The sequence below is a fragment of the Suricata suricatta genome, chromosome 11 (genome assembly GCF_006229205.1).
Source record: "Suricata suricatta isolate VVHF042 chromosome 11, meerkat_22Aug2017_6uvM2_HiC, whole genome shotgun sequence".
NCBI classification, from domain to species: Eukaryota; Metazoa; Chordata; class Mammalia; order Carnivora; family Herpestidae; genus Suricata; species Suricata suricatta.
The window spans coordinates 57,991,056-58,013,623 of NC_043710.1; the positions used below are offsets into that span (position 1 = coordinate 57,991,056).

At 37.6% G+C, this 22,568-nt stretch overlaps 1 protein-coding gene across 2 annotated transcripts in view; it reads left to right on the forward strand.

The window, feature by feature from the left end:
* ACER3 (alkaline ceramidase 3) overlaps positions 1-22,568 on the forward strand; it is a 149,880-nt gene that overhangs the window by 47,998 nt on the left and 79,314 nt on the right. Inside the window, exon 2 of one of the 2 annotated variants that reach the window (XM_029956694.1) lies at positions 8,404-8,514. In XM_029956694.1, coding sequence (XP_029812554.1) covers positions 8,404-8,514 — 111 coding nt within the window. The remainder of the gene's footprint in view (positions 1-8,403; positions 8,515-22,568) is intronic. The other variant, XM_029956695.1, reaches the window with a different exon arrangement.

The window sequence follows — 22,568 nt, forward strand, 5'->3', positions numbered from 1 at the left end:
GACTCGCCTTCTTGCACACTTTGGCTTGTTTCTTGGTGTAGTCCTATGAAGGAAAACAGACTGACAAACACCGAGGGAACAGAAGCACACATATACACACAGACAAATCAAACAAAGAAACACATTACAGGGGGGACAGAAAAGAAAGAAAATGGGAGGGAAAGAGACGAAAGGAAGAGAAGAAGAGAAAATAAAAAGAAAAGAGAAAGAAGAAAAGACAAAAATATATGTATAAAAGGGGGTCGGAGACAACAAAGGACAGTAGACCGTTTAAAAGTGTATGACCAGTTTAGGGGAGAGGTAAGGATGAGATACAGGAGAATATATCTGGGTTGCAAGAAGGTGAAAAAGTAAGGGAGAAAGGAGAAAGAAATATAAGGAGTAAAATTTAAAGGAATTGAGTAAAGAAAAAGGAAAAAAAACCAGTAATAATGACAAAGAAATAAGTACGAAACTAGTGAAGCAAAAAACTTTTTTTATATATTAAAAAAACAAACCAAAAAAAAAACAACAACAACAAAACAAAACACAAAACAAAACAAAGAAAAACAAAAACAAAAAACAGCAGCAGCTCCCCTGGTGGATAGGCTTGGTTTGATGTGGTAGGTCTTGGAGTCTGTTCTCAGAGGCTCCGCCCCTGCCTGAGGCGAAATGAGCAGCAAGAGGTGAAGTGCGCACCTTCACAGACTCAATTGCGGAGTCCCCACCCCCAGTCAGGATCGATTGCAATGGGGGAAAGGAAAAAAAACAAAAAGCAAAAAACCGAGTCTCTCTTAGTTTCCGATAGCTTTGCTCAAGACACTGTGCACTGCTGGAAATGAGCTGGGAGCTCCTATAGTCTACGCGCGCGCCCAGGCCTCCACCCGCCACGACTCTTTGTTGGAGGTCGCGTAGGTGTGCGCCCTATTTTTTCCCTGTGGGTACCCGGGATTCATGCAGTCAGTGCAGGGGGCGAGGTGTGCCGTGGAAATGCGGTCCATGGTCCTGTTCCCAAAACCAAGTTCGAATTGCTTGCACCTGGCGCAGTCACCGCTCCGGCCGCTTCCCGTTGAGGAGCGCACCTCCCCAGCGCAGCCGCTTCTCACAGCCACAGATGCCTCTGATTCCCCGCCGAGATGGCTTAGGGCTGGAAGCTGTTCCTTCTCTTGCGCCACCCAGGTTCAGGATTCCGGCTACCCAGCAGTTATCTATGGAGTGGGTTTCTGTCTCCAAGCACAGCCAAGCGTTCTATACCTCTTCCCCAGAGATAGTTCTATGAGCGTGTTCCGACTCTGTCTCTTCCCTTTGTCTCTCGGGCGCTGCGCGCTTGCGCCACGTTGGTCTGGGGCTCTTACCTCCCCTGCCCTTCCCGGGCTGGCCCGTTTTCAGATCTCCCCCGTTCGCCCCCTCTCACTCAGGTATCCTTGAGGTTCTATTCCTTCTGGAGTTCGTATTTTCTCCTTCCGCTCTTGCAGATGAGCGTAATATCCTTCTCAGTTCGATAAATGGTGCTCCGCCATCTTGGCTCCACTGGAATATTCTTGTATATATGTCTGCTAGGTCCTTTTGGTGTCTGGTGTAGTTTGAGTCCAACTTTTCTGTATTAGTTTTCCATCTGGATGAACAATTCATTGTTGAAAGTGGGATATTGAAGTCCCCTACCCTACTGTTAATTGTATTATCTGTTTCTCCCTTCAGATCTGTTAGCATTTGCTTATTTAGGTGCTCTGATGTTGGCTTTATACATATTTACAGTTATATATCCACTTGATGAATTAAGCCTTTGTTATTACATAATGATCTTTGTGTTTTGTTACAGTTTTTGGCTTAAAGTCTGTTTTGTCTAAGTGTAGCTACCCTTGCTCTCTTTAGGTTTTCTATACCTTTTTTTTCCATACCTTCACTTGGAGCATATGCATGTCCTTAAACCTGAAGTGCATCTCTTATAGCCAGTATATAGTTGGGTCTTGGTCTTTTTTATCCATCCAGCCACTGTATGCCTTTTAATTACAGAATTGAACCATTTACATCTAGAGTAATTATTAATAGTTAGGACTTACTAATGTTACTGTCTTGTTTTCTGGCTGTTTTGTAGTTCCTTTATTCCTTTGTTCCTCTTTTGCTGCCTCACCTAGTAATTGATGATTTTCTATAATCATATTGCTTTGATTCTCACCTCCTTATCTTTTGTGATCTACTGTAGGTTTTTGCTTTATGGTTACCCTGAGGCTTACATAAGACATAGCAGTCTTTTTTGTGCTGATAACAACTTCACTTGCTAAACTTCCATCTTTTTATTTTCCTCCTTGTAGGTTTTTGATATTATAATTTACCTGTTTTTTATCATCTATTCACTAAAAAATTATTGTAGCTATAGTTTTTTAGATTAAGTTTTAAATTTTAAATCCAGTACTGTTTACATATAGTATTATATTAGTTTCAGACGTACAATAGTAGTGATTCAACAACTACTCAGTGCTCATTATGGTAAGTGTACTCTTAATCCTCTATTTAACCCAGCCCCTACCCACCTTTCCTCTGGTAACTATCAATTTGTTCTGTATAGTTAGGAGTCTGTTTCTTGGTTTGTCTTTCTCTTTTTTTTTACCCCTTTGCTCATTTGTTTTGTTTCTTAAATTCCACTTATGAGTGAAATCATACGGTATTTTTCTGTAACTGACTTACTTTGCTATAGCATTATGCTTTCTGGATCCAGCCATGTTCTTGTACATGGCAGGATTTCATTCTTTTTTATGGCTGAAAATATTCCATTGTATATATATATATATATATATATATATATATATATATATATGCCACATACATCTTCTTTATGCATTCATCTATGGCTGGACACTTGGGCTGCTTCCATAATTTAGCCATTGTCAATAATGCTGCTATAAACATAGGGTGCATATTATTCCTTTGAATTAGTGTTTTTGTATTCTTTGGGAAAATACCCTGTAGTGTAATTACTGGGTTGTAGGGTAGTTTTATTTTTAACTTTTTGAGGAATCTGCTTACTGTCTTCCACAGTGGCTACACCAGTTTGCCAGTACACAAGGTACCTTTTCCTCCACATCCTTGTCAACACTTGTTGTTTCTTGTGTTGATTTTAGCCATTCTGACAGGTGACAGGTGTGAGGCAATCCATCATTGTGGTTTTTATTTTTATTTCCCTGATGATGAGTGATGTTGAGCATCTTTTCATATGTTTATTGGCTGTCTGTATGTCTTTTTTGGAGAAATGTCTGTTTATATTTTCTACCCAGTTTTTAATTGGATTATTTGTTTTTAGGTATCAGTTTTTTATATATTTTGGATACTAACTCTATTGTATATGTCATTTGCAGCTTTAGTTTTTTTTAATACTTTTGCCCTTTCACTTTTATAAGTGATAGAATTTTGTGTTTCATATACTATCATATTACAGTATTAGAGTATTCCGAGTTAGACCATATTCTCACCTTCACCAGTGTGCTGTAGATTTTTATATATTTTATGTTACTAATTAGCAATATTTCATTTCAGCTTGAAGATCTTTTTTGTTTTTTGATGTGTTTGTAGCTATGAATTTCCCATTAGCACTGTTTTGATGTGTCTAATTAACAAATTAATTAATTTTGGTGTGTTATTTTAATTCATCTCTAAGTATTTTCTACTTTCTCTTGTGATTTCTTCCTTGACCCATTGGTTGTTTAAGTATATGTGTTTATAGGGTGCCTGGGTGGCTCATTTGGTTAAGTGTCTTGAATTTGGATTAGGTCATGAGCTCATAGTTCTTGAGTTGGGGCCTGGCACCATGCAGTCTGCTGTCAGTGCAGAACCTGCTTCAGATAATCTGTCCCCACTTCTCTCTGCCCTTCTCCCACTTATGTTCATTCTCTTTCTTGCTCTCTCTCTCAAAATTAAACTTAAAAAAATAATATGGTGTTTATCAAAAGAGTATGGTACTGGCACAGGAATGGGCACATAGATTAATGGAGAACCTATTGTCAGAGAAACCCAGAAATAAATCCACGCTTATATGATCAATTAATCTCCAACAAAGGAGGCAGGAATATACAATGGGGAAAAGAACACCTTTTCATGGTGCTGGGAAAACTGGTTAGCTACATGTAAAAGAATGAAACTGGAACACTTTCTTTTTTTTCTTTTTCTTCTTTCTTTTATTTTAGAGAGAAGGTGCGAGTGAGGGGCAGAGAGAGGGAGAGAGAGAGAATCCCATGAGGGTTAGAGAGAGGGCGAGAGAGAGAGAGAGGCAGGGCTCACCCAAAGTGGAGCTCCTGCTCATCTGATACAGGGCTTCAGCTCACCAATGTGGGACTCGAATTCATGAACCCTGAGATCATGACCTGAGCCGAAGTCAGATGCTTAACCGACTGAGCCACCCAGGTGGTGGAAATTGGAACACTTTCTTACCCAATACCCTAAACTCAGAATGGACTAAAGACCTAAAAGTATACAACTCCTAGAAGAAAATATAGCAGTCATTTCTTTGACATTAGCCTTAGCAACATTTTTCTGAATATGTCTCCTCAAGCAAGTGAAACAAAAGCAAAAATAAACTGTTGGGGCTACATCAAAATGAAAGGCTTTTCACAGTGAATGAAAGAAACCATTAATAAAAGGAAAAGGGAAGAGTGACTAGAATTAAAAAGACTAGAAATAAAAAGTGTTGGTGAAGATGTGGAGAAAAGGGAACCTTCATGCATTCTTTGTGAGAATGTAAGTTGATGCAACCTGAAAAACAATATGGAGATTCCTTGAAAAATTAGAAATATTGGGGCATCTGGCTGGCATAGGGCTAGGTAGACCATGCAGCTGTTGATTTCAGAGTTGTGAGTTCAAGTCCTATGTTGGGTATAGAGATTATACATTAAAAAATACCCCAAAGTTCAAAAAATATATAAATAAGTTATAATTCCACTACTGGGTATTTATTTACCCAAAGAAAATGAGAACACTAATTTGAAAATATATACTTACTCCTTTGTTTATTGCAGCATAGTTTACAACAGCTGAGATATGGAAGTAGCTCAAGTGTCCATCCATAGATGAATGGATACAATTAGATAAGAGATACATAAATATATATGAGATACATTTCCATATATATGTATCTTGTATATTGCTCAACCATAAAAAAATAATGTGATCTTGCCATTTGTCACAACGTGGATAGACCTAAATGGTATTACACTACATGAAATAAATCAAAGAAACACAAGTAACGTATGATTTCACTTGTATATGGTTATCTAAAAACAAACAGCCAGAACAGTTCCATAAATTCAGAGAACAGACTATGGTTGCCGGCAAGGATGGGCAAATGGGTGAAGTGAGAGATACTTCCAATTATGGAACGATTAAGTCACGGGGATGAAAAGTACAGCACAGGAAATGGTATTGTAATTAGCTTTGTGTGGTGACAGATGGTAGGTACACTTGTAGTGAGCACGCATAATACATAGACTTGTCAAATCACTATGCTGTATACCTGAAATTGATGGAACATTATGTGTCAACTATAATTTAAAAAGGAGCTGACATAAGATATTAATTCATTTTTATATTTATCTTTGCATTTTAACATTATTAAAAAATAACGACAGTTTTCATAAAAAAAACATTTGTATTAATGTAGGTTTATCATTCATGTAACACCATTAAATTTATGAAAGATGTGCAATGACTCAAAGACAGACATTTGTCTTTCACTTTCAGTTTCAGCTATATATTCACAGAGAAAAGGCTGTTAGCATTTTTAATTCAAATGAAATAAGGTGCACTAAGGACATCTTTAACATCATTTAGGATTAGATCTGACTGTAACAAATATGTGAAAATTCCTTAAACAAGATGTAGTTTTATTTCAGTCTGAAGAAAGGCAGTTCAGGGCTAGGATGACAACTCCATCATATCAGGGAACCCAAGCTTCTCTTATTTTGTTGCTTAGCCATGCTTAATGTAGGGGTCTGGGCCAGGCTGCCCAACATGGTCCATTTTGGCATAAAGATTATTTTGAGTTAAAAGTAATTGAAACGCAGCAGAAGCAAGAAAAGCTCTCTGCTTTCCTGCAACTGCTAAATTTACATTGGGGAGCAGAACCTGTAACCGGAAGGGAGCTATTAGCAGGGAGACTCTTTTGCCTAAGGACCTTAACCTGCGTAACAGGGCAACCTTGTCCTCCCCCCCCCCCCCCCCCCCCCCCCCCCCCCCCCCCCCCCCCCCCCCCCCCCCCCCCCCCCCCCCCCCCCCCCCCCCCCCCCGCCCATCTCCATTCAACTTCTTGCTAATGGTCTTTATCTCCTTTGTGTCATCTGACTCTACCCCTTTCTTTAGCTCCTAAGCTTCCTGTTGCCTCATTGTCTTTGGAATTTCATGTCTATGTGGATTCCTCATACATACACCTACTAAATTTGATTTTCTCCTGATAATCTGTCTCATGTGAATTTGACTCTAAGTCCAGCCAGAGGACCGTAGGACAGAGGAAGGTCTTCCTCCCCAAAATTGATTTAGATCACCACTGTCCCCTCAGAGAACAAGATGACTTTAGCCATTGCATCCACATTCTGTATAGCAGAAAAGGAAAAGAGGAAACAAGAAGGGTGTAACCTTCATTTTTCTTGAAAGTACCATACCAGACTTCCCCTTGCTTAACTTACTTACTTATTTACTGCAAAGAGGTCTTGGAAATGTAGTTTTCTTTTAGCTAAGTGGCAATGTATCGAGCTTAAAAATTGAGAGAAAGAGAGAGAGCGAGCAGAGAGGGGCAGAGAGAGAGGGTGACAGAGAATCCCAAACAGGCTATGTACTTTCAGTGCAAAGCCCAACTCAGGATGCAAACTCACAAACCATGAGATCATGACCTGAGCCAAAATCAAGAGTCAGATGCTTAACTGACTGAACCACCCAGGCATCCTGGGAGTCCTTCTGTCTGTTATTTATTTCTAACTTAATTCTACTGTGGTTGAGTGAGATAGATACTTTGTATGTTACCTCTCTTTTTCAAGTTTGTTGAGAATGTACAGCCTAACATGGTCTATTGTGAAAAATGTTCCATGTGTACTTGAGAAAAATGTATATGCTATATAGTAGAGTGTTTTGTACATGTCCATTAATTGATATTTGTCTTGATATCAGCTCCTATGTTGAAGATCATTCATTTGGAGTTTTAAATGTTTGTGCCAGGGGTGCTGGGTGGCCCAGTCGGTTAAGCATTTGACTCTTGATTTCGGCGCAGGGTCATGAGATCAAGCCCAGTTCACACACAGTTCTCACAGTTCATGAGATCAAGCCCAGTGTTGTGAGCACAGAGCCCACTTAGAATTCTTTGACTCCTTCACTCTGTGCCCCTCCCCCGCTTGTATACTCTCTCTTTTTCTCTCTCAAAATAAATAAACATTTAAAAAGAAACAAAATAGTTTATCCATTTCTTCCCTCATTTTACTACTTATTTCTGCTATTGGGTTTTTATTGTTTTTTTGCTTTTAATATTTGAGGCTTGTTTTTGTAAAAGATAGGAACAAATATCAGATGACAAGCCATTGTTTTTCATGTTTTATTAGAAACATGGAAACTAGAAATTAAAATATTACCATAAAATGAAATTTTTAAATGACCTGTAAAAGCAAACCTCAATTTATTGCTATTTGATTCAACAGACAAAAGTAACACAATTCTGTATTTAGTCTTTTCATTGCTATATCTGGGGACCACTCTCTCAGTTGCAAATGGCTACCTTCAACTCAATTTTTGCTGTATCTTTGAGGTTCTTTTTGATGTATTTTTCTTTACTACTTTTAGAATTTAGAAATTCCTAAAAAAAAGAAAAAAAGAATTTAGAAATTCCTTTAATGGGTGTTCCGATTGAAAAATCTTGGTTTCACTTGTCAAAAGTTATCTTTATTTTTTAAAGATTTTATTTTATTATAATTTTAAAAATGTTTTAAAATTTATTTTTTGAGAGAGAGGGAGAGAGAATCCCAAGCAGACTCTGCACCATCAGTGCAGACCCTGACTTGGGGTTCAAATTCACCAACTGTGAGATCATGGCCTGAGCTGAAACCAAAGAGCCAGCCACTTAACTGACTGAGTCAACCAGGTGCCCCAAAAGATTTAATTTTTTTAAGTAATCTGTATACCCAGCATGGGGCTTGATCTCACAGCTGTGAGATCAAGAGTAGCATGCTCTACTGACTGAGCCAGCCAGCTGCCCCAAAAGTTATCTTTATTTCACTCAGATTGATACACAAAATTTTTTTTCCAATAGAGAATGATTTTCCTTTGACACCTTGTAAATATCTTCCCACCATCTATCTGAGAAGTCACCTATTTAATTTTTATTAAGGGCCAAGTGCATGTATTTTTACTTAAAGGGGTATTAACTAATATAATTATTTTCTTGTGTTTCTCTTGTAGGGAATACAGTGAGTAACCTGATTATGATTATACCTCCAATTTTTGGTGCAATTCAGAGTGTTAGAGATGGACTGGAAAAGCGGTACGTTGCTTCTTATTTAGCACTCACAGGTATGTGTAACACTTCATGTAAAAAATGATGTACAGTATTCAGATGGGCTATTTTTCTTATTCATACCTAAATTGGTTCTTAATTTTGTTATTACACAACTTGAACATATTCTGAAACTTCTGATTTAAAATTCCAGTAAATTGAACTGCAGATTTTTTAACCCAACTACATTTTTTAAACCTTATTTATTTATTTTGAGAGACAGACAGAGTACAAGCAGAGGAGGGATAGAGAGAGGGAGACAGAGAATCCTAAGCAGGCTCTGTGCTGTCAGCATAGAACCTGACATGGGGCTTGAACCTACGAGATCATGACCTGAACTGAAATCAAGAGTTGGGTGCTTAACCAACTGAGCCACCCAGGTGCCCCAAAATTGAACTGCATTTTGAATAGTTTTTTTTTAATTAAAATATTTCAAGCCTACAGAATAGAGGTAACAAATATACCGTGATGTCTTACCACCAGCTTTGTCAGATCTTAGTACTTTGCAATATTTGTTTCAGACCTTTTTCTTTATTAAATAAACTATCATGGATGAGATTGAAACTATATTTGTATTCCTGCCTGATTTTATTCCCCTCAAACTCCCAGGGTTAACCTCTGTACTAAATTTGATTATCATTTTCTCACATGGTTTTGCATTTATACTATATATATGTATACTTAAAAGTATATAGAGTATGGTTTGCATAGTTTCAAACTTTTTGTAAAGAGTATTGTACCGTATCTATTCTTCTGCAACTTACTCATCTTATTCTACTTGTCTGTGAGTCAGGGACTGTGGCTTAGTTATCTTTGTATCCCTATTGACTAGCAATTTAGTGGTCCTCAATAAGTGTTGAATGGATGGATAAAAGAACCTTACCAGAATGTAAGATTAGAAAATCTGTCATGTTCTTGCATTATTGTCATAAAGACAAAAACAGGAAAGTTTATTTTACTTAGTTTATTTCTTTTATATAAGGTTCTAAACAAAATTTCTTTTGTTTTAGCCCAAAGTAGGTATTTTTTATATGTAGGCAGAAAGGACTTCTAATTACTGCAAAACTATAAGATATAATGTATCGGAGGAGATTTTACCATTATTAGATTGGTCGTTGAATATGAGAGACTTTAATTTCTGAATCTGTTTCTTATATGTATGATGTTTAAGAAAGTTAACTTGGTTGAAGAAAGTTACTTCAAAAGGAAGGCTTTCTGCAAACTTAGCTCTTTGCTTTATTTCCTGGGATGTTTTAAGAAGGTTTATAAAATACGGGATGCCTGGTTGTCTCAGTTGGTTACGCGTCTGGCTCTTGATTTTGGCTCAGGTCCTGATCTCATGAGATCAAGCCCACGTAGGCTGTCCACACGGAGACTACTTGGGATTCTCTCTCTCTCTGGTCTTCCTCCTCGTGCACATGTGCTCTCTCTCTCAAAGGAAATAAACTTAAAAAAAAAAGAAGAATGTGGGGGCACCTGGGTGGCTCAGTCTGTTCAGTGTCTGACTTCGGCTCAGGTCATGATCTCACGATTCGTGGGTTTGAGCCCCACATTGGGCTCTGTGCTGACAGCTCAGAGTCTGGAGCCTGCTTCAGATTCTGTGTGTGTGTCTCTCTCTGCCCTTCCCCTGCTTTCACTGTCTGTCTCTCTCTCCAAAATAAATAAAATAACAATAAGAATAAAAAGATTCAAAGGACTTCCAGGTTCCTCTGGGATAATGGAGGCCTTCTAAATTAGAGTTTATCCACTCATCCTCCCAGAAGACCATACAGATTAAGAAAGAAAATAAAGCCACACTTAAATGATACTTTGAGCTTTACTGTGAGAGAACCAATATTATTGGACTTGAAATCATTTTTAAATAAGAATAAACACCAAATTCCAACAGAAGTTATCTTTGATATTGTAGACTTAGGGTTTGAAAAACTGCGTGGAAAAGAGGACAGGGGTTGAAAGGCTAAGTGTGAAACAAAACAAAACAAAATAGAAAGGGAAGGCTTTACAGTAAATGCAGAATTTCTGAAAGCAATCTAAGGTCTGGTAGGTCACAGTTCCCGTTAATATAAAGGACTTGAAAGGATGTAGACCTAGGGTGGCATTTTTGGAAAGGTACCACTTCTGGTAAAGAGATAAATAGAAAGGGAGAGGGTTCAGTGAAGGGAAAGAAGGAAGCTAGAGGGAGGAATTAAAATCCTATAGAAACAAAAGAACTATTAAACACATCACGCCCCCCAGCCAGTCCCCCGCTCCCCAAGGAAGTAAGCATATGAAAAAGGACACTGAACCTCACTATTCTGGCAGAAGGGGGCAGTCTTGAACTAGGAATTTTTTAAGCCACCAAAACCTTTACTCTTCCCACAAAATGGACTAAAAGAAGTAACCCATACAAAATTATTGTAAAAAGAAAAACAAAATGAGAATCAAAAATTGTTTTGGCTAATGTACATTCTTCCCCCACAACTAATTACAAACCAGAAAGAAACTGTAGCATAAAATTCCAAAATGAATTAAGTAGCCTCAAAGAAATGAATCAAAAATTTAAAAACTAGTAATATTCCCTTCTCCCAAAAGAAAGAAAATTAGAATTGATTAAACTTGGAAAGATATTGAAGCTGAATTACAATGTTTTGAATATTTGGTAAGGACTGTTTAAGAAGGCCAAGAAGTAAGCAGAAGAATGAAAATGAGTTAAAGAAAAAGTGTCAGAGAGAAAGTAATTGAAATGGAAGAGACTCAGCAAAGATCTCAAACATATAATTGGATTCCTCAGAGAAGAAAAACAAAATAATGTAACAGAACTTATAATTAAAACTATAACTCAAGAAACTTTTTAGAAATGAAAAAAGAAAGAAATGAATCTGCACATTGAAAGGTCCATTTTTGCCTCTTAAAACTGTCTTGGAATGGCTAATTCTGATACATAGCCTAGTAAAACTACTGAATTTTAATAATGAAAAAAGTCCTTAAAACTCTAATGAAAAAGACTAGGTTATTGAGTTGGGCAAATAAATTAGGCTGGCATTAGACTTATCAGCAACATACAAAGAAAGGTACCAGTGGAATAGCATGTTTAGCGTAAGGCATGGATTTTATGTTCCAATCAAGTTGGGTTTTTTAGCTCTCCAGATTATAGAAAGATAATTTTGCATATGCAAGTACTCTCACCTCTATCCAGGACTCCTTGATGAATCCGTGAGTACCGCACGAATTTAGTAGTTATTATCCACAAGTGGCAATTTAAATTTAAATTAATTAAAATTAAATGTAATGTAAAACTCCGTACCTCCATCACACTAGCCACATTTTGAGTGCTCAATATATGGAGCTATGGCTACCCTGTTGGGCAAAGCGGATACAGAGTATCTCTATCATCACAGAAAGTTCTGCTGACTGCATTGTACTAGAGAATGATGTTCAACCAACTGAGAGAACACTGGGAAAACTTTGGGAAAATGTCGAATGATGAGCCTTTAGTATATTTAAGTATAGATCTAAGGCTAAAATAGGTAGGATAGGGTTGAAGGATAATATTTGGACATTATATGGTCTAATAAGTAGAAAAATGCAGCTTTTGTTTTAGTTTATTTTGAGAGAGAGAGTGAGAGCAGAGGAGGGGCAGAGGGAGAGGAAAACAAAAATTTCTTTTAAGTAGGGAAAAAAAGTGAAATATCAAGATCTCAAAAGGCAAGAAAAAAGACGACAAAGTAAACCAGATGAAGTTCAAGGGAGGAAATTATTAAGATATGAGCAGAAGTTAACAAGATAGGGGCGCCTGGGTGGCTCAGTCAGTTGAGCATCTAGCTTCGGCTCAGGTCATGATCTCACGTTTCGTGGGTTTGAGCCCTGCATCAGGCTGTGGCTGACGGCTAGCTCAGAGCCTGGAGCCTGCTTCAGATTCTGTGTCTCCCTCTCTCTCTGACCCTCCCCTGCTCATGCTGTCTCTCAAAAATAAATAAATAAATAAATAAATAAACACATAAATAAATAAAAGACATTTTTAAAAATTAACAAGATAAGAGGACAGAAAAACATAGTTCTAATTCTATGTATCAAAAAAAATTTTTAAAGAAAAAGTAGGGACCAGATAGTCCCAGTATTACATACATTTTTTTCCAAAGCATGCATAATGAAGGAAAATTTCCAAATTCTTTTTGTGAAGCAAACAAATTGTTACGTAAGCCTGATAAAAATGCCAAAAAAAGAGAAAAGGACTAGTATGAAGATCAATGTACATATCATAAATTATTAGCAAACAAAAATAAGTGAACTACTAATGCACGTGACAGCATGGAGGAACCTCAGAAACATTTTGCTAAGTGAAAGAAACTAAAAATCACAAAAGAACACAGAGGATATGATTCTGTTTATGAAATTATATGATTTGTAAATTATTATAAATTACATAAATTATTTATAAATTATATGATTCTATTATGAAATTTCTAGAAAAGGCAAAATCACAGAGATAAAAAGGAAATCATTAGTTACCCGGGGTTTAGGGTGGGACTGGATGTTGGCTGCAGAGGGGCATAACAGAACTTCTTGGGGTGTTGCATTTATCACAAAACTGGATTGTTTGATGGTTGCACAACTCCTTTCTTTTTAATTTTTAAAAAAGTTTATTTATTTTGACAGAGAGAGAGAGAAAGTACAAGTAGGGGAGGAAGAGAAAGAGGGGGAGAGAGAATCCTAAGCAGGCTCCACACTGACAGCACAGAGCCTGATGCAGGGCTCCAACTCACAAACTGTGAGATCATGACCTGAGCTGAGACCAGGAGTCCGATACTAAACTGACTGAGCTACCCAGGCACCCCTGTAACTCTTTAAATTTACAAAAACTTGGGGGGCCTGGGTGGTTCAGTCAAGTATCTGAATTCGGCTCAGGTCATGGTCTCTCAGTTCAGGAATTCAAGCCTCTCATCAGTCTCTCTGCTGTCAGTGTGGAGCATGTTTCAGGTCCTTCATCTGCCTCTCTCTCCCCTCTCTGCCCCTCCCCCACGCATGCACACATGTGCTCTCTTGCTCAAAAAACTAAACATAAAATTAAAAAAACATTTAGTATAGCCAACTAATCTGTAACAAAGCAGGAAAGAACATCCAAAGGAATAAAGGCAGTCTTTTCAGCAAATTGGAAAATCAGACAGCAACATGCAGAAGAATGAGCCTGGACCACTTTCTTACCCCGTACACAAAAACAAACTCAGAATGGATGAAAGACCTAATGTAAGACAGGAAGCCATCAAAATCCTAGAGGGGAAAGCAGGCAAAATCTCTTTGACCTCGCCTGCAGCAACTTCTTACTCCACACATCTCCAGAGGCAAGGGAAACTGAAGCAAAAATGAGCTATTAGGACCTCATCAAAATAAAAATCTTCTGCACAGTGAAGGAAACAGTCAGCAAAACTAAAAGGCAGCCAGTGGAATAGGAGAAGATATTTGTAAATGACACATCAGATAAAAGATTAGTATCCAAAATCTATAAAGAACTTCTCAAACTCAACACCCAAAGAACAATCCAGTGAAGAAATGGGCAAAAGGTATGAATAGACACTTTTCTAAAAGAGACATCCAGCTGGCTAACAGATACATGAAACAATGCTCAACGTCACTCATCATCAGGGAAACACAAATCAAAACCACATGAGGTCCCACCTCACACCAGTCAGAGTGGCTAACATGAACAACTCAGGCAATGACGGATGCTGGCGAGGATGTGGAGACAGAGGAACCCTTGTGCACTGCTGCTGGGAATGCAAACCAGTGCAGTCACTCTGGAACAGTGTGGAGGTTCCTCAAAAAATTAAAAATAGTACTGCCCTACAATCCAGCAATTGCACTGTTAGGTATTTATCCAAAGGATACAAGTGTGCTGTTTCAGAGGGGCACATGCACCCCAGTGTTTATAGCAGCACTATCAACAATAGCCAAAGTATGGAAAGAGCTCACATGTCCATTGACAGACGAATGGATAAAAAAGATATGGATAAAAAAGCCAAAGTATGGAGAGAGCTCACTTGTCCATTGATAGACAAATGGAAAAAAAAGATGCCCCCCCACACACACAATGGAGTATTACTTGGCAACCAAAAAGGATGAAATCTTGCCATCTGCAACAACATGGATGGAACTGGAGGGTATTATGCTAAGCAAAATTAGTCAAAGAAAGACAAGTATCAGATGACTTCACTCATAGATGGAATTTAAGATACAAAATAGGTGAACATAAGAGAGAAGGGAAGCAAAAATAATATAAAAACAGGGAGCAGAGACAAAGCATAAAAGACTCTTAAACAGAGAACGACCTGAGGGCTGCTGGAGGAGCTGTGGGTGGGGGGATGGGCTAACTGGACAAGGGACATTAAGGAGGCCACTTGCCGGGATGAGCACTGGCTGTCATATGTAGGGGATGAATCATTGGATTCTACTCCTGAAATCATTATTGTACCATATGCTAACTAACTTGGATGTAAATTACAAAAACAAATAAATAAAACAAAATATAAAAGTAGATAATAATAAATTTAGTGGTGCCTGGGTAGCTCGGTTGGTAAAGCATCTGACTCTGGATTTGAGCTCAGGTCATGATCTCTCAGTTCGTGAGTTTGATCTACTGCTGGGCTCTGCGCTGTCCATGTGAAGCCTGCTTGTAATTCTCTCCCTCCCTCTCTCTCTCTCTCTCTCTCTCTCTCTCTCTCTCTCTCTCTCTCTCTCTCTCTCTCTCTCCCCCTCTCCCTCTCCCTTCTGTCTCTGCCCCTCTGCCCCTCAGCATAAAAAAATAAATGAATAAAAATAAATAAGTTTACAAAAACTCAAAAAGTCATATGTGTACAATAAGTGAATTTAATGGTATGTCTCAGTAGTTGCTAAAAAACTAAAAAGGGACACAGGAAATGGAGGAATGTGCACACTGTGTGAGAGAAGGAGGGACAAGTTGCGTGTTTACATCTTGGTTGGGACTGATGGAAGAAAAGCAGTAGAAGAGAACATAAATACAGAGGACTTGAACTCAGCAGTAGCGGGTGTAGAGCCGTGTCTCCTCTCTGGTGGAGAATAGCTGCTCCTCCTGCTGTACCTGATGTTTAGGATCCCGGCAGCCACTCTTGTTTTTTTTTTTAAGTGTTTATTATTTTTTGAGAGACTGAGAGAGACTGAGTGGGAGCAGAGAAGGGGCAGAGAAAGAAGGGGACACAGAATCTGAAGCAGGCTCCAGGCTCTGAGCTGTCAGCACAGAGCCCAGCGCAGGGCTGGAGCTCACAAACTGCGAGATCATGATCTGAGCCAAAGTCGGATGCTCAACCAACTGAGCCACCCAGGCGCCCTGCTCTTAACTGCTGAAGACTAATGAAGCCTCTGTCACCCTGAGTTTAAGGATTTCTTTTAACAAGGATCAGTCTCTTATTAGGTGACTCATTTGCATATCAATGATCCAAAGTCATTTTTTAAAATGTTTTATTTATTTATTTTTGATACTGAGAGAGACAGAGCATGAGAGGGGAAGGGGCAGAGAGAGAAGGAGACACAGAACTGGAAGCAGGCTCCAGGCTCTGAGCTAGCTGTCAGCACAGAGCCTGACGCGGGGCTCGAACCCACGAACGTGAGATCTGACCTGAGCCGAAGTCGGAGGCTCAACCGACTGAGCCACCCAGGCGCCCCCAAAGTCATTTTTTAACTGTTTATACAGATATGATTTTTTGAGTAACTATTCCACATGTTGCTGTAATCTGCTGTTTTCAGATATTCCTGTGACTATATCGAGGTACATATTTTCTAAATTATTTTTTTCTGTAACCTTTTTCCAACTGAAGAAGGTTTAGGGGTGATTAAAGGAGATAAAAATACAGCACAATAGATGTATTATAATGAAATTTTTGGGCCTCTTGTGTCAGCATCTCTTATTGGAAGGCATCCTTATGAAATGTATTCTCTGATGGTCAGAGAAAGCCCTTGAGATCAGTTTTTTAAAAAAATTTCTTCCAATCATATCACTGATGTAAATTAATAAGTCCTTATTCAATTCCTTGGAACCAGAGATATTTCTGAATTCAGATTGCTTTTGGATTTTAAGAAATTAATAGGATGTGTATACTGCAGTCTACCTACTAAGCCCACCAGGACTTGGGGCAGCACTCCATAGGTGAACTATTGATGTTGTTGCTTAACATGAATAGTCACTGTAACTGGGCTAAATAATTATTATAAATGGCGTATGTCCAATCAGGTCAGATTTTACTGTCAAATCAATTTGTGCCAAACATAAAGAACAAAACAACTTGGTTTTAAAAGCTTTTTTTTTTAGTTATTAAACAAGATATTTAAATTTATTTGACTCTGTTTTCTTATTTTATTATTTAAAAAAAATTTAATGTTTGTTTATTTTTGAGAGAGAGGGGGCCAAAGAACCCAAAGGAGGCTCTAGGCTCTGAGCTGTCAGCACAGAGCCTGATGTGGGGCTCGAACTCATGAACAGTAAGATCATGACTTGGGCTGAAGTTGGACACTTAACCAACTGAGCCACCTAGGCATCCCTCTATTTTCTTATTTTAAAAAGTAGTAGATAATAAATAGAATCTAGCCATGTATTAGGAAAATAATAACACATTACAACTGGAGTTTGTTACCCAGAGTCCAGGATCATTGACATTTAGAGAATATTCATTAATACAATTTATTATAATAGCAGATTCAAAAAGAAAAACCATGTGATTATCTTCATAAATGCTGAAAAAGTCTTTGTCAAAATTCACTACTCATTTCTGATAAGGAAGAAAACTCAATAAGAATTGATGGATACTGTCTTAAAATGGTAATATACGTACCTCTGTCCTAAAGCCAGCATTTTTATTCACTGTGGAAGCACTAGAAGTACTAGAGATATTAATCAGTGCATTTCTACCAAAGAAAAGGATTAAGGGCCTAAGCATTGGGAAAGAAGAAAAACTGTCTCTGTTTATAGACATCATAGTATTTCTGGAAACTCTCACCTAGAGAATCAATTATCAAGCTAACTCAGACAACGAAACTATTTGGTGAGGTATCAGGTTTAAAATTATAGAAAGAAGGGGCACCAGGATGGCTCAGTCAGTTAAGTGTCCAGCTTCGGCTCAGGTCATGATCTCATGGTTCGTGGGTTCAAGCCCAGCATCAGGCTCTGTGCTGACAGCTCAGAGCCTGGAGCCTGCTTCAAATTCTGTGTCTCCCTCTCTCTCTGCTCCTTCTCCATTCATGCTCTCTCTCTGTCTCTCAAAAATAGATAAAAGTTAAAAAAAAATTTTTTTAAGTTATAAAAAGCAGTAGCCATGGGGCACCTGGGTGGCTCAGTTGGTTGAGCATCTGACTTGCAAACTTGCTGTACCCTCACCAGGAATTTTCACTCACCCGGTGAGTTCAGGATGGCTCCCAACAGGATAGCTTCTCTCTGTCTACCCCTTTCCCCTCACTCATGTGCTCTCTCTCTATAAACAAAAACAAAAACAAAAACAGGCAATAGCCTTCATATATACAAACATTATCCCATTAGGTATAATAGTAAAGAAGACCCCATTTAAAATATCCCCAAAAATAAAATATCTCGGAATAAAGCAAATAAATAATGTAAGATCTGTGTGTAAAAACTTTAAACCGCTTTTGATGCCATTGAAGAAAATCTGAACAAATAAAAAGTTGTTTCTGGATAGAAACTTAAAGATGTCTGTTATGTCTAGATTAATTTATTGAAATCAATAGTACTAATAGAAATACTGGTAAGTTATTTTCTGGAATAAGAATAAGACAGATGGATACTAAAGTTCATATGACAGTATAAACATGCAAAGATATCTAGGAAGTCTTTGAAAAAGAAAGTTATTAAGGTTATACTAGTTCCCCTATATGTTAAGTATACTAGAAAACCTACATTGGTAAAATAGTTTATAGTGCTTGTATTCCAACGGGTAGTACAGTGGACTTGTTCTTTTAAAAGTCCCAAATAGACCCAAGTCCATATTACATTTTGGTATATGATAAAGATTTCATTTCTGATTACTGTGACAAAGATGAATATTTTAATAAATGGTATTTAGAAGAACATAGAAAAGATATATGTATACCTTATACATAAGAGTAAGCTCTAATTTGATCAGAGACCTAATTATGAAAACTAAAATCTTGTATATACTGGAAGAAAGTGTGTGAATTCTTCTGTATCCAGCATGTGGGGAAACTATGATTCAACATCCAGATGAAATAAAATAAAACATCCAATGAAATAAAAACTGTGACTTGGCCAAAAAAAAAAAAAAAAAAACCAAGAAAAGAAAAATACCTTAAGCAAAGTCCAGAGGAAAAGACCAACTGCTGAAAATATTTATGATGCATGCTATTTCCAATAGAAATAAGTGGTCAGAGGCAGAAAATTCTCAAAAAAAGATATGAAGAATAGCCAACATATTTAAGAAAAGATACTCAGTTCATTCATAATAAAAGAAATGCAAATGAGAACTATACCAATGTATTACTTCTCATTTGTCAGATTGGCCAAAAGTGAAATACTTTAACATACTTTTGGCAAAGTCGTGGGAGAAATAGGCACTCTTTACACATTGCGGGTGAGAATTAAACATTTTTGTAGGTGAATTTGGCGTATCTGACAAAACTATGTATGTAATTATCCTTTGACTCAACATTCACATTTTAAAGAATTTTCAGTGTAGACGTATATTCAGTAATTCACAATTAAATGGACATATGGATATTTATTACAACTTAAAAGCTCACATTAGCTTTAAGCATAAAGCCCATATAGGATTTAAAAGATGTAGAGTGTCAGGGTGCCTGGGTAGCTCAGTCGGTTAAGCGTCCAACTTTGAGTCAGGTCATGATTACTCAGTTCGTGGGTTTGAGCCCCGTGTCAACCTCTGTGCTGACAGCTCAGAGTTTGGAACCTGCTTTGGATTTTGTGTCTCCCTCTCTCTCTGCCCCACCCCTGCTCACACTCTGTCTCTCTTTCTCTCCCAAAAAAAAAAAAAAAAAAGCACTAAAAAAAAGTCAAAGGTCAAAGGTGCAGAGTGTAAAAGTATATATGTGAAAGGATAGAGGAGGGGAAAACTCATTCTCAGTATACCTTTTTGTATTTTTATTTTTGGAACCATATTATGATTTCACATACTCAAAATGCTCAAAAATATATATAATTGGATCAAGCAGAACAGGAGTAAAGAAATTAAGGGAAAGGACCCTGACATTGAATATAAAGAAAAAGAAATTGCATAAGAGACATCTGATAAAGAATTGTTACCAAAATATATAAAGAACTCTTTGTATACAAAATGTAAATATAAAACTCAACAGTAAGGAAACAACATGGTTAAAAAACGGACAAAGGCCCTTAACAGATACTTCACCAATAAAGTTATACAGATGAAAATGATATGAAAAGATGCTCCACATCATATGTCATCAGAAAAATGCAATTAAAATAACAGTAAGACCCCACTATGCATCTGTTAAAATGGCCAAAATCTAGAACACTGACCAAATATCACTAAGGATGTGGAGCAACATGAACTTTCTCATTCATTGCTGGTCGGAATGCCAAATGGTACTGCCACTTTGGGAGACAGTTTGGTGGTTTCTTGCAAAACTCAGCATAATCTCCCCATACCATTCAGCAGTCATGTTTTTTGGCATTTACCCAAAAGAATTGAAAACTTAGGTCCACACAAAAATCACACAGATGTTTAATTCAGCTTTATTTATAATGCCAATACTTGGAAACAAACAAGAAGTCCTTTCTTAGGTAAATGGATAAACTGTGGTACCTCCAGACAATGAAATAGTATTCAGTGATGAAAAGAAGTGAACCATCAAACTACAAAAAAATTCGAGGAACCTGAAATGCCCATTAGTAAATGAAGGAAACCAGTCTGAAAAGGCTAAATACTGTATGATTCCAGCTCTTTGATGTTTTGGAAAGGCAAAACTATGGAGACAGTAAAAAGATCATTGGTTGCCAGGAGTTGGGGGAGGGAGAAATGAAAAGGCAGAGCACAGGGGATTTTTAGCACATCGAAACTATATTCTGTATCTCTGTGATACTGTACTATTCTATGTTTCTATGATACTGTATGGTAGATACATGTCATCATAAATTTGTTCAAACCCATAGAATGTACAACACCAAGAGTGAACTATAATGTAAAATATGGACTTTAGGTGATTTGTTGTGTTAATGTAGATTCATTTGTTATAACAAACGCACCTCTAGAGATGTTGATAATGGGGGAGGCTCTGCATGGGGGGGATTAGGGGTTATATAAGAAATTTCTGCTCAATTTTGTTGTGAAATGAAAACTTATGTAAAAAAAGTTGATGGGACACCTGGGTGGCTCAGTTGATTAAGCATCCGACTTCAGCTTAGGTTATGATCTCACTGTTTGTTAGTTCAATCCCCACATCAGGCTCTGTGCTGACAGCTCAGAGCCTGGAGCCTGCTTCAGATTCTGTCTCCCTCTCTCTTGCCCTCCCTTGCTTGCATTGTCTCTCTCTCAAAAATAAACAAACCTTAAAATAAAATAAAGTCAAATTAAAAAAAAGTAACATACCATTTATCAAACGGAGAACATAACCACATAGGAGGAAAGTGAAAGTATCAATCCAATTAACTTTGAGTGTTATTTTCGTTACATGTCCCCAGTTTGGAAACAAAATGAAATTTAATATCTTGAACCTTACTTTACCAACTTTATTTTCTGTTATTTATTTACTACTTATTATTTGTAGTGGTGTGAATGTAGCAATTCTGAAGGGTTTTTTTTTTTTTGTATGCTTTTTAGGATTAAGCTAATAAGGAAATATATAGAAATTGTATTGTTGGGAGTGAGGGTTCCCATGTGGAAGAAAGGAGATATAAATTTGGATGAGAGAAAGCAGGGAACAGCTCTGTAAAATTGGATTGGAGTTAGAGGTAGCAGCGTAATTAAAACAAAAATGTTTCCTATGTTTGATCTTAGGAAAGGGCCTGGAAATAATGAATCTTAAGTAGCAGCGAGCACATCTAGTGTGGAGGTTTTGGTTTCTAAAAATCTTTCCTATGAAGACTTCTTGGAGAAATGACTGGTTTCTGGGATGAGGCAATGAGACTACAAGATGAGTCGGGAACATTTTGTCATGCCGGAAAGTAAGAGAGTGTCCAAAAAGTGAGGGGATCATGTCAAAATAACCCAGAAGGCAGTTGGTCAAGCCAGGACAGTTTGAATTTCCAAATGAAAAATGACAGAATTGGGTTACAATTCATGGTATAAAAAAAAAAAAGAATCCACAAGTTTATACTGACACTAACAAGCAAACAAATGGTATGAGAAGGGAGGGCTTTTTAAAAAGATTTTTTAGATGTTTTTTATTTATTTTTTATTTGAGAGGCAGAGAGAGACAGCGTTAGCAGAGAGAGAGGGAGATATAGAATCTGAAGACAGGCTCCAGGCTCTGAGCTAGCTGTCAGCACAGAGTCTGACGTGGGGCTTGAACTCATGAACCTTGAGATCATGACCTGAGCTGAACTCGAAAGCTTAACCAACTGAGCAACCCAGCTGCCTTAAGAAACAGACTCTTAACTATAGAGAACAAACTGATGGTTGCCAGAGGGAAGGGGCAGGGAGATGGATGAGAGAGGTGATGGGGATTAAGGAGGGCATTTGTGATGAGCACCAGGTGTTGTATGAAGTGTGGAATCACTAAATTGTATGCCTAAAACTAATATTACACTGCGTTAACTAACTGGAATATAAATAAAACCTTTGAAAAAGTGGAATTGCCAACTAATAACTGTAAACAGAATGATAGATTTGGGTTTTTTTTTAACCCATCTATTTTTTTTTCAACCATCATAATAATGATTGATTGAGAGAGGAGTCATCAGTGAATGCTAAAAATACTGGATGAAAGTGTTAGGGAAACATAGTTACACATCCTGAAAGTATCTTCTGACAGATTACTCACTAATTACAAATGGAAAAATGGTAACAGCACAAATCTGGTAGATACCACCTTATTCAAGTAATCAAAGTTAACATCATTAATAATGATACAAACTAACAAC